Source organism: Heteronotia binoei, chromosome 12 (assembly GCF_032191835.1).
Source record: "Heteronotia binoei isolate CCM8104 ecotype False Entrance Well chromosome 12, APGP_CSIRO_Hbin_v1, whole genome shotgun sequence".
Classification (NCBI taxonomy): Eukaryota; Metazoa; Chordata; class Lepidosauria; order Squamata; family Gekkonidae; genus Heteronotia; species Heteronotia binoei.
The window spans coordinates 61,898,583-61,910,601 of record NC_083234.1 but is presented as its reverse complement, the minus strand read 5'-3'; the positions used below and the strand labels follow the sequence as shown (position 1 = coordinate 61,910,601).

At 46.3% G+C, this 12,019-nt stretch overlaps 1 protein-coding gene across 13 annotated transcripts in view; it reads right to left on the bottom strand.

Moving 5' to 3' along the window:
• Positions 1 to 2,324: 2,324 nt before the first annotated feature.
• EHMT1 (euchromatic histone lysine methyltransferase 1) overlaps positions 2,325 to 12,019 on the bottom strand; it is a 149,999-nt gene continuing 140,304 nt past the window's right edge. For all 13 annotated transcript variants that reach the window (XM_060251564.1, XM_060251572.1, XM_060251567.1 and 10 more), the window contains 3 exons: positions 9,003 to 9,081; positions 6,804 to 6,979; positions 2,325 to 4,026 (listed from right to left, as the gene is read on the bottom strand). In XM_060251564.1, coding sequence (XP_060107547.1) covers positions 3,822 to 4,026; positions 6,804 to 6,979; positions 9,003 to 9,081 — 460 coding nt within the window. In that variant the 3' untranslated portion in view covers positions 2,325 to 3,821. The remainder of the gene's footprint in view (positions 4,027 to 6,803; positions 6,980 to 9,002; positions 9,082 to 12,019) is intronic.

The window sequence follows — 12,019 nt, the reverse complement described above, 5'->3', positions numbered from 1 at the left end:
CCCAGCTGGTCACCCGGCTTTCCTCCAACAAATTAAAATTTCGAGTAACTGCAAAGATCCTTTGCAAGCCGTGGTGCAACCAGAATAGTGAAAAAAGATCTTTCAAACAGATTTCAGCAGGATAACCACCCCCAAACCGTTACACAGTAACCAGCCATAGGGGACAGAGGTTTAGCATTTCCCCATCCCACTGTTCCAAGGCTCTGCTCCCTCTACCATATATGTTTCAAGTTACCAGCCGACCATTGCTTTAAGATATCTTCTTTTTCAATCTTTGTTCAGCACACGAATAGGAACTAAGGGACAGTAGAAAAAGAATGGCAGGTCTTTGGCTCCTCCAAAAGGCAGCTCTCTTGACCCATAATGTTTTGTGAAGTTCCATCAAGACAGCAGGTACATGAAATGGCTGGACAAGAGAAACGGGGTCCTAAAACTTACAGATTCATACAGTGCAGATAAAAGCATGAGCGTTTTCAACTGATGGTTTCATACTGATGTGGGGTCTGCCTGCTACAAACGTTTCCTTCAGTTACATCAACAGCTTGGTCCTATGCAGAGAAACAGACTTAAACATTTAAGAATGCAAGATGAACCGTGCTGAATTAAACCTAATCCAGTATCCTGTTTCCCGCAGTAGCCAACAAGTGCCTTCAGGAGCCCACAAGTAGGTATTATGGTCAAAAACATTCTTGTCCCCCAGAAGCTGATATTCATATGGCCTCAATATTCAGACCCACCCTCCATAGAGTGCTCATTTCCTTTTAAAGCAACCTTTCACATTTTACCCCACACTTCATCCAAGGCGCTTAGGGTTGCATACACAGTTCACACACCTATTTTATCCTATCACCCTATGAGACCAGTTATGTTGGAAGTGACAGATCCAAGTTCACCCTTACCAAGCTTGATAGCAGAGGGGAGACTGGAAACCAGCCATCTTGTCGAAGTCCAGTACTCTGTGACAGCAGAGCTACTCAGAATCCTGACTATTCAACTACTAGCATGCTTTTATATGTTAGGCAGACCGAAACGTCCTGCCGACTGCAGAGCTGCTGTAGTGCATCTGGAATAATAGAGACGACAAATCTTATTCTGTAATCAAAGGACACCATTCAGAGACCTCTGGATTATACCTATTCTGAGCAAATATCAGCTGTCTGTCAAATCTCACATGATCTCTATTTGCTGGCAGACACCAATCTAGAAGTAACACAGTCTGTTGCCAAATTCTTAGCGCTTGTGGTTTTCCTTAAGCTGTTACAGAGATGGGTTTTAATTTACCATGCTGTATTTTAATGTTTACTGCGCTGTATTCATCTGTATTGACTTTGCTCGAGATTTTCAGTCAGAGGAGAGTAATAACAACAGAAAAAAGTCTATTCAATGGGTTTCACTCCCAGGAAAGTGTAAATTGCTACATCACGTTGGCTTTCAAAGCCAGTGGGTGTCATTACATTGTGCAGCAGTGAATTTTGCACATTAATTATGTGTTATTGATCACAATAGGCAAAGGGAAGCTTTACCATTGGATCAAGCTGTAAATGTGGCAAACCATGATTGTGAGATAGCTTTACTAAATGCAAAGGATGACAAGGGTCCTGTACTAGTTTAATAGTATGCAACCTTCTCTTCTCACACCTGCTAATAACTCCCTCATTAGTGGTTTTATGAAGTCTACCCAGAATGCCCAAAATGACTTACATGACATAAAATACATTTATATGGGTGCTTCTAACACAGACAATTGCAGTGGGGTGATTCTCCCAGTCCTCCACTCAGTCCTCTATAAAGCACTGAAGTTATTTCATCCTCTCCCCCGTACCTGAGCACTGTCAGCTGGTTACTTAATTGTCCAACTACACACTCTGTATTCCCAGTTTGTCTCAGGATCTGGATGTTTTTACACTCCCATACTTCTAAAATAATTAGCTGGCATGAAACTGGTATTAGGAGGGAGTGGGGGGGACAGAAGGTTCCCTTCTTTTGTACAAAATGCTGTGTTTGAGTCCCATAGAGGCATGCATTCAAATCCCGCTTCTAACCAAAAGCAATCTTTGGGGGAAGGGACAAAGTTTAATAGCAGACCACCTGCTCTGCATGCAGAAGTTCCTGAATGCAGTCTCAGCAAGTCTGTTTAAAGAATCTCAGGTAACAGGTGTCAGAAAAACACCTTTCCCTTCTCCTTGTGCTCCTGCCAGACAAAACAGACAATAACGATCTTAATAAACAAAAAATCCTACTTGGTAGAAGGCTTCTTCCATTCAACTTTTACCACCTTCTGTCCTACTGGAGCTACAGGAAAGTTTACGAAAACAGATCCACTGTTTTTTTTTAAAGCACTTTTTATTGATCTCATTGAAAACAGAACAAGGAAATGATGGGAGCCAAAAGAAGGCGCCTTTAAAACGGTCAAAAACATGAACAGAAAGAAAACAAAAAACAAAAAACCCCCAGCAATATGAACGGTTGAGAAGAGATGCACAAAGGAAAACAAAAACCTTGTTACTGCACTAATTACAGTATTTAAAGCTATATGGAAAAAAAATTAAAATGACCTGCTTTGCCACCACACAAAAGGTGATGACAAATTTATTCACACTACAATACTAACAATTTTAAAAAAGTTTGTGGGTCTTTTTTTCCTGGATTTTATACTAAAATCACTTTGTTCTTTTTTTTTCTTTATACAATTGATAAATTTATATTCACTTAGTGAGTAAAAATCGCACTAGAATCAGCACCGTTTTAGTTACTCGGGTGAGGGACAGTGGGGGGGTTGTTTTGGGTTTTTATGTCCAATCCTCAAATGGTAAAAAATAAATCCATTCATTCCAATGTCATTATGTGTAGCTTTAAAATGAACATGGAGGGAAGGGCCGGGGTCGGAAAGAGGGGATGGCATGGGTCATCTTCTCACAGCGCCACGTCCACAGAGGGCCCAGTTTGAGCACCCGCTTGAGAAATGCCCTGAACAGGGACACTGTAAATGCCAGTTTCCTTTTGATGTATTTTTTTTTCATTTAAAAAAGAAGGTCCTTTCATTTTAGAAGTTAGTGTCATGTAAAGAATTTCCCTCCAATGCTTCTTAGCATAATAGAAGAGGGAAATGACACCCACTGGTGGTGGTGGGGAACACTGAGAAAAGCCACATGCCCCGAGAGCCAGTCTGTAACGGAGAAGCCCTGGTAGGACTCATGAGAAACCTCTGCCAGGCCTGGAGAAATCAAAGGTGGATGCAGGAGAGGAGAGTGCAAATGTCTAATGCACTGGGTTAGGTCACTGGCAGGCACCTGTTCAAGAGAAGATACGATGTCAATCCCAGGACAATGAGCAAGGGAAAAGAAAGGAAGGTTCAGCTGCTAGCAAAGCCCCCCCCAGAGCTGTGCCGAAAGAGCAGGCCTTGGCTTTGAGAAAGGATTTCATCAAGTATGCAGAGTTTATTACAAGCAAACTGGAGATACTTGGCATGAACAGTCCATTCAATTTTCATCCTTCCAAGAGGGAGACGGGGTGGGGGGGAGAAGACTCTCCTCTTGGCTTGGAGAACGCGCATCACATTAAAAGAAGCCGCGTGGGCCATTCAGCGTGGAACCAATGGGAGCAGCCGCCCCTGGGTGCACACTGTCAAGCCAGCCGCTTCCTGGCACCTTTGTAGGCCGGGGCGACAGCACAAGGCTTCATTCGTTCCTCAAGTAACCATCACGGCGGCTCCAGAATCCAGAGTGTCACGAGCTTGTAGGTTTCCTCTTCTTCCCATGTTATGCTTTCTTGATGGAGAAATTCATACAATCTGTGGGTTTCAGAAAAGCTCAAAGGGGCCCTCAAAATGGGGTGGCCACCATGGTGGCTGTGGAACTGGTGTCAGGGAGTCCGTTCTCTGGTGCCTCTGGGGATGAGGACGATGATGACAACATGCTTGCTTGCCGGTGAGCCAGGGCGGTGCTGGAGTGCCTGCATTTGGGGGAACCGCACTGACAACTGAAATATTTGCCCTTGATGTCCCAGAACCTCTCGCCATAGTCAAATCTAAAAAGAGAAAAAGAGACGGAGATGAGGAGAAGGTGCCACAGTTACACATATGCCCCACTTGATGGCAGGAACAGCATAAAGCTGAAGAGATCAAATGGACATGTGGAGGTATCTTATACCCAATCCAGCCATCATAGGTCACTGTTCTCTACTGTGACTGGCAGCAGAGAAAGGCCCTTCTCAGCACCTGCTTTCTGATATCTTTTCACTGAACCACAAGTGGTATTTTCAGCAGGCGAACAGGTGCTCTCTCCATCACCGAGCCACACCCTCCATAGTGAGGTGATTCTTATCTAGCAGTGGGTCTCAGGTGAAGAAACCCCTGCTATCTGTGATCCTTCAACTGGTGATTGGGACCTTGGGTAGTCAGTTAGCTTAGTTAGTTTATTTGATTTATATCCCACCCTCCCTGCCGAAGAAGGCTCAGGGCATCTCACAAACACAACAGGATAACAATAAAACAGTTAAATTAAACAATTTAAAACAGTTTAAATAATTTGGTGCCAATTCCATATGATTTAGGATGGCATTCGGAAGAAGACGAAGAAGATGATGATATTGGATTTATATCCCACCCTATACTCTGAATCTCAGAGTCTCAGAGCAGTCACAATCTCCTTTACCTTCCACCACCACCACAACAGATACCCTGTGAGGTGGGTGAGGCTGAGAGAGCTCTTACAGCAGCTGCCCTTTCAAGGACAACTCCTATGAGAGCTATGGCTGACCCAAGGCCATTCCAGCAGCTGCAAGTGGAGGAGTGGGGAATCAAACCTGGTTCTCCCAGATAAGAGTCCGCGCACCTAACCACTACACCAAACTGAGCCATGATCTCTCCCTAAGACCAGTTCATGACAATAAGAGAGGGAGAGTGAAGATTGTCACAAAGACATTCTAAAGGGGTTGCAAACCACTCCAGTCTTTTTCTGCTACCTATTGAAGGCAGCCATCCCACACCTCCTCACGAGAGTAAGCCCCACTGAACTCTGTGAGTTACTTCTGAGTAGACATGCACAGGTTCATGCTGCACATTTATGTTTCTTGGACACAGCAACAGCTGGACAGGAACTGTAGCTTCCTCCTCTGTTCTTTTTATCTCATCATCAGATGGTCCTACATTTCCAATTCCATTCTGGATTCAGGGACTCTCAGAGGTGTGAGATGGACAACATACTTTATGACAGCCTACTGTGGTGTAATAGTTGAAATGCCGTACTAGGGAGAGCCCAGCTCATTCACACAAGCTTCCTGGGTGATCTTGGGCCAGTCACATTCTCTGCTCTGCCTAATCTCATGGATATAGTGAGCATAAGAGAAATAGGGGACAACCACATATGCCACCTTGAGATCCTTGGGCAAAAGGAAGGGAAGGGGGAGGAAGTGCAACCAATGAACAGAACATATTTTACCCTCTCATAAATTTAGACTCTGGGTAACAAGCCATGGAGAGTTCTGGAAGCAGCCCATTTTGCGGTGAAGCAGGTCGTCTGGGAAACTCTCACGCTGTTGAAACAGCCACTCAATGAAGAATCTTGTGGCTCTGACTTATACTTGTGTCCTCAGATTGCCAGCCTGCTTGCTTCCACTGAGACACCTCAGCCATGAGAGCTGCTGTAGGTGTCTCAGTGGAAACAAGCACTGCTCAGAGGGTTTTAAAGTATTTTTTTAGACCACTAAACACAGTCACTGTGCTCCATTCTAGCTTAGTGGTTGCAAAGGCCAAATGTAACTTGCAGGACAATGTCGGCCCTATCTACAACACAGACCCAGCCTAGAAACACAGTTGAGGACTGCAAACAGATCCTCCATTATCCTGCCCCCTTCCAACTCACTCTTTGTCCTCTACCGAAATCCAGAGGTCAAAGAAACACTTCACACCGAGGGTGGGGGTGTGTGGCTTTTCCTAAAAACTGTGAGAGGCAGCTGCCACAGCATTACAAGGAATAAGCTCTAGGCCAGTAGCATGGCTGGCAAATTGAAAGCAGAGGTTTCAGACTTAGGCATGGTGATGAAACCAAGAGGCCTTTTCATTCAATAAGAGCCAATGCCTTGCAAAGCGGTGGCATAGACAACGGTGTAGAGTAGGGTGAGAAATGGACAAAATGGCTCCAAAGACTGTGTTTCATCGTATTTCCTTTTTCCTTCCTTTAATCTTGGGCCTCCCCCAAGAGAGGAGTGCAGCAAGATTGCTGAAGCTAATTGGGTGGCACATAAGCACACACTGGGTCGGAGGGTGAAACAGTTGGGTCATTGTGAAGGACCTGACTCAGTATAGAGCAAGGGTGTTTTCTGTTGTTGTTCATTTCATGTATTACGTTGCTCTTGAGAGCTAGTCGAAATTTTATCTTTCCCTCTTGGCTTGTGCAAATGACCACGCATGCAGCTTTCTGCTAGCATGAGCAACGTAACATCGAGAGGTCTGTGCAGAAGAACACAAGTGCCAGGATTGTGAGCATAACCAACAGCTTCTGTGAGCATAACCAACAAACCGTTCTCTTGCATCAGCACCTTGGGCAACGCTGCACAGCTCTTGCAAGCAGGCCATTTGCACAGGCAGTTATTTAGATTTATACCACACAGTTTGGCTCAAAGCTTCTGGGTGAACAAGCCATGTTTGAATAGCTGCTCGCTGTTTCATGAGGAAAAAGGACAGCTTGCATTGCTGTTTAGTGAGGTGTGTCCAGTGAGAACAGCTCAAAAACAACCCGACAAGCCACCAAGGAGACCCCATTTCCCTATGCTACTCCCTCCTGTTTTCTCAAGCCAGGACATACCCAATCTCTTCTCCCGCTTGGATGGGTCTGCTGCTGAAGAAGGCAATTCTGGGAAAACGCAGGTCCTGGTGGGACATGAACACTCGCACGGGAATGAGGTTTGGCTCACAGAGATGGTTTATGAAGCGGCTGATGTTGCCATAGAAGCGGGCATCTATGCAGTACACCTCTCCATCCTGGCAAGTGGGAGAAAGAGTATCCGATTAAGACAGGCTTAACATTTTGGATTCCAGCAGCACCTCTAAGTCACACCAATAAACACAGGGTCATGCCACAGTTTACATGCAAAAGGACTAGGAAGACTGGGAATCACAACAAAAATTATCTGGGAATTATGGTCAGAAATTTAGGAAGGTGTCACCCTCATGCAGCTTTTGCTCCTTGAGTCGAACAAAACTGTCCCTGGGGGCAAAAGCAGGAATGCTCTTCGTATGCAGAATGATGTCCTTCCTACTCCTTCTCTTCGGAAGAAGGATTAAGTCTAGCTTCTTCTTAAACTGAATCAGACAGCGTAATAATAGCAAACTGGTGATGGCAGATTACCAGGAACCATAAGATTCCAGTATAAAAGGGAAACAGATCACTCCAGCAACAGCAACTCTGGGCTTTCCTTGAACTGCCGGAGCAGGGTGCTAAACTGTGGCTTGGGAACCAAATGTCGCTCTTTCACACATATTGTGTGGCTCTCAAAGCCCTCCCCCCCTTGACTGGCTTGGGAGAATGCATTTAAAGTTAAGTTGCTTTTTTCTACCTCTCCCTCCCTATCTATTTGCCTTCCTTCCTTCCTGTCTTGCGGCTCTCAAACATCTGATGTTTATTCTATGTGGCTCTTACATTGAGCAAGTTTGGCCACCCCTGTGCCACAGTCTCTCAAGGCATTTAAAAATATGTATCATTGTGGCAGGAAACAGCAAGCATCAATCTTTAATTGTGGACCCTCGTTGAAGACAGATCCCTTCACAGAGCATGTAGTGCCCTTTGGGGTGAGATGCTTCTCAGGGATCCCTCTAGCAGCTTCTTATAGGGCTGCAACCCTCTCCTTCTCTCCTCTTGGTTCGCATCTACAAGCCTGATAAGCTTTGCCTTGCATTCCAAACTACAGATCATCTTTCTTTTCCGGATGAGCACCTGAAATATCTCCTGCACCAAAAAACCATCTGCGTTGCTGTGAAATGTTCAGCCGGTCCAACCTCAGGGACTGTATATCTCGTGATGCTACACAAGCATATGCAGTTCAGGTTTCTAGCTCTTAAAGTTAGGAAGACCAGTTGGAAGAGGCACAGGGAATTTGCAAAAGCCGGCACATATGCTCTCCTGTATAGGAAGGAGCAGTGGTCTACTGCTGATAAATCCACACAGGGAAAAAGTCCCAAGCACATGTGCACACATACCCTTCTGCTGAAGACAACGATCTAACATTTCCCCTGGACTATGCTGTACTCGAGAGGCTTGCCTCCTGTGCAAATGTCAGCACAGGAAAGAAACTTGGCTTACAGCAAGAGAGTACGTTCTCTTCCTCTCTCTGATAAAAACTCCCTTTTTATTAGAGGAAGGGAAAAAAATGCTCCCTGAACTCCTGCCCTTCAGCAAAATGGGGCCACCCATCCAGGAGCCATGGACACACCTCCCTTATTTGTCTAGAATTCTGAGCAGAGCATGAAACACCTGGGTGGGAGGGGACTAGGTGGGTATGCATCATGTAGCATCTATTGCAAATGCAAAGAGAGGAATCACCTTTAGTACCAAGATGGTAGCCTAGCCCAAAAATCAAGTTTGCGATAATGAATGTCAGTAAAGGCGGGGTGGGTGGGGAGGGCACACAGTTGCAGCATCATTTGTGTATCATTAACAAGACTAATGGCTAATTTTGCTCCCTTGTTAACTGTGGCTAAAAGCGACGCTCAGCATCGATTGATCCAGGCAATTTCTGAACGAGCGCCGTGATAAAAAGCTCCACCCCCACCCCTTGCCTCCCCCCACCCTCCGGTCATCAAGTCCCTCGAGCTTCTCAGCCCACATTCTATGCTCTAACGGGATTGCACTTTTTCGAAAGGCGCAAAGAGCTTCCTGTCACACCAATGTGCAGACTGCTCTGTCCAGTGAAATGGGAGACAGAATTCATTTTAACACTTGCATTTGTCCTGGGATCCTCTCACGACCCCCGCTCTCCCCCCCTTCAATTCCCCCCCCATACACTACCTTGTTGTCAAGGTCAAAAAGATAAGAGTCTTCTTCACGTACATCCGCCTCTGCATCAGAGATCAGTTCTCCAACATACCTGCAGAACAATGGAAAAACAAGGAGACTGAAAAACTAAACAGCCCCATGGGATCGGACAAAAGGTCCACGTAGTTCAGTAGTCTGGTTGGCCAACTAGATGCCTCTAGAAAGCCCTCAAAACCAAATGTGAAGACATTATGCAGACTTATTTTGGCTAAAAGCATCAGCAACCAACAGAAATATTGTATGGATATAGGCCAGAGACCGGAGAGGGAGGGAGTTCCATTCCTTTCTCTCCACCCCTTATACTGATGGAGACCACTAATCCATCTTGATCATTACTGCCTGATCTGCAGCAGCATAGCAAGGCCTGAGAGCCAGTTTGGTGTAGTGGTTAAAGTGTGCAGACTCTTATCTGGGAGAACCGGGTTTGATTCCCCACTCCGCCACTAAAAAGCTGCTGGAATGGCCTTGGGTTAGCCATAGCTATCGCAGGAATTGTCCTTGAAAGGGCAGCTGCTGTGAGAGCTCTCTCAGCCCCACCCACCTCACAGGGTGTCTGTTGTGGGGGGAGAAGATATAGGAGATTGTAAGTCGCTCTGAGTCTCTGATTCAGAGAGAAGGGCGGGGTATAAATCTGCAGTCGTCTTCTTCTTAAACTGGAGATGCTGGCGTTTCAGTCTGGCACCTTGGTCATGTAATGGATAAGCTTTCCAGCTGAATAACCCCTCCTCAACTTTATCCCTTTGTTTACATGAATCCAACACAATCACAGACCGCAGACTGTGATGATCATTTGCAGCAAATAGCAGCTCGCTCTGAGCTTGCAACAGGGCCACTGGGGCTTGGCTTTGCTGCAGGCACATGAGGGGTTAAGCAGACCAGGGCGCAAGGACCTACAGAGGCTACACAAACCAGTCCTTAGGGTGTGACAAACATTGCTCAACAACTGCAACGTGACAAGCACATGTGAACAGATCAACACCCCAGAGTTTTCATATCATGTGATACCACCTCGAAGGCTATCCTTTTTAGCAGAGGTGGGTTACTTGCATAGAATGGAGCCACAAAAGGATGGGATTTGTGAAAGGGCAGATCAGCCTTCAGCTCCACATCCAAAACCAGCCACAACCTCCTCACAAAGATTTTTATTCTTGACATCCTTGCACCACATCCTTCTCAGCTGCAGGTAAGGTTAACTGGGCATTCAATGTTGCAGGGGGGTTCTATCACAAAACTCTGAAGAATGCCAGAATGCTAGAATTAAGCCCTGTTCTAGTACCAGGCCCGTAGCTAGGAGGGGGTCTTTGGGGGCACAGCCCCGACTTCTGGCTGAGGACCTCCTGATTTGGGACCTCTCCCACCTTTCTCACTCTCCTGCCACCTTTCTCCCGCTCCTGCTGCCCTTCTTGCTCTCCTGCTGCCCTTCTCACTCTCCTGTGCCACGTGAGTGGTGGAGAAGGGAGGGCTGCAGCCACAAGAGCGTCAGGGGAGGGAAGCGAAGGCCATGTGGGGTGCCAGCTTGGGGTCATTAACTGCCCCACCTTCCAAAAAAATTAAAGGCCCCCTGACCTTCCAAATCCTGACTATGGGTCTGTCTAGTATTCATCAATGGGTACCCACCAATGGGTCCTCAGTAAAAAAAAGCAGGGCTTTCTCTGTGGTGGCCTCCATTCTTTAAATATCCTTCCCACTGGAGCTCTGGCAGGCACAGTCTCTCTCCTCTCTTTCTAGTGGGGAGTGAAACCTTAAACCTTGCCTTCAGCAATCAGAATAAGCATGCTTCCTCCTTTCTGTTTTGTCCTGCATGTTCTGACACCTTGCTTTGTGCGTCCCTCTGTTGCTGTTATTAAGTTAGCAGCTCCTTCCACGATAGTTTAAATAGATTTAGACCTGAATCAGTTGAACTGTGAACGGTTTTGTTTTTAATTAAGTCCTGAGAGCAGTTATGACAAAAAGTGATCTACAAATAAATGTATATTAGGGGAAAATCAGTATATTGATAGATCAATCGACAGACAGGCAACCTCAACCGTGTTATCCTATACAGAGTTCCACCTTTCTAAACCCAGTGAAAACAAAGCAACGGCCTTAGAAGGGTGTAATTCTGCTTGGAAGGGCGGCATAAAGCATTCACTGCTATTGGCTCTTGCCTGATTCTCAGAATGTTGTGTACGTATACAGAATCCATCCCTGAGAATAACGTTGTGTTCTTCTACCAAACGTGCAACTACTACTGCGCCATATAACCCTCTTCACAATACACAAACTGTAATTAACCCTTTTTTGTGCAATCTTTAATTAAGCTGCTTACACTCTTTCCAATGGACCATGTGATGCAGCTGCCAACTGCCAGGGCCAAGAGCCATCTGTGGACTCCGCAGGTTCCAGCTCTGCCGTTTGCGGGGAAGCTTTAAAAGGCAGGGCGGCACCTACACCACACTGCTGAACGTGAATCTGCTGCCTCCCGGGATTCCCCTATAAGCACGCTTTCTACGAGAGTAGTTAAAGGGCTAATCTTCCCTCGCTCTCATTAATGAGTGAAATGGGGCTTCTACTCAATGCCAATTATTGTGAATATGGAAACAAGGGGAAGTAATTACTCCGGACTAATTAACAGCCCAGAAATTGACACCAAGTTGCTCATCGGGCGCCTGCTGAGAGGATAGAGGCTAGGCTGCATCCGTGGCGTGTTGTCTCCGGAGCTGAGCCTCTGACTTTGCGTCACATAATGCGGTTCTGTGGCACTGCGGAGACAGTAACATCCACTTGGACTGCTGAGGAGTCCCATCCATCCAGCTGCTGCTGAGGTTGCAACTGCCTGGGGCTGCTCAGGAGAGTGTGCACGCGGCTGCCGCCCGGAACACTCCAGGGCACCGGGATCAAGAAGCTACTCTGGCGCTTCCAAATGAGAAATCCTGGCTTCTGACCCCGCTGTGCTACATTGACGAAAAGCTCTGGACAGTCCCTGAGAATCTCAGGAGTAGGTTTTCAAC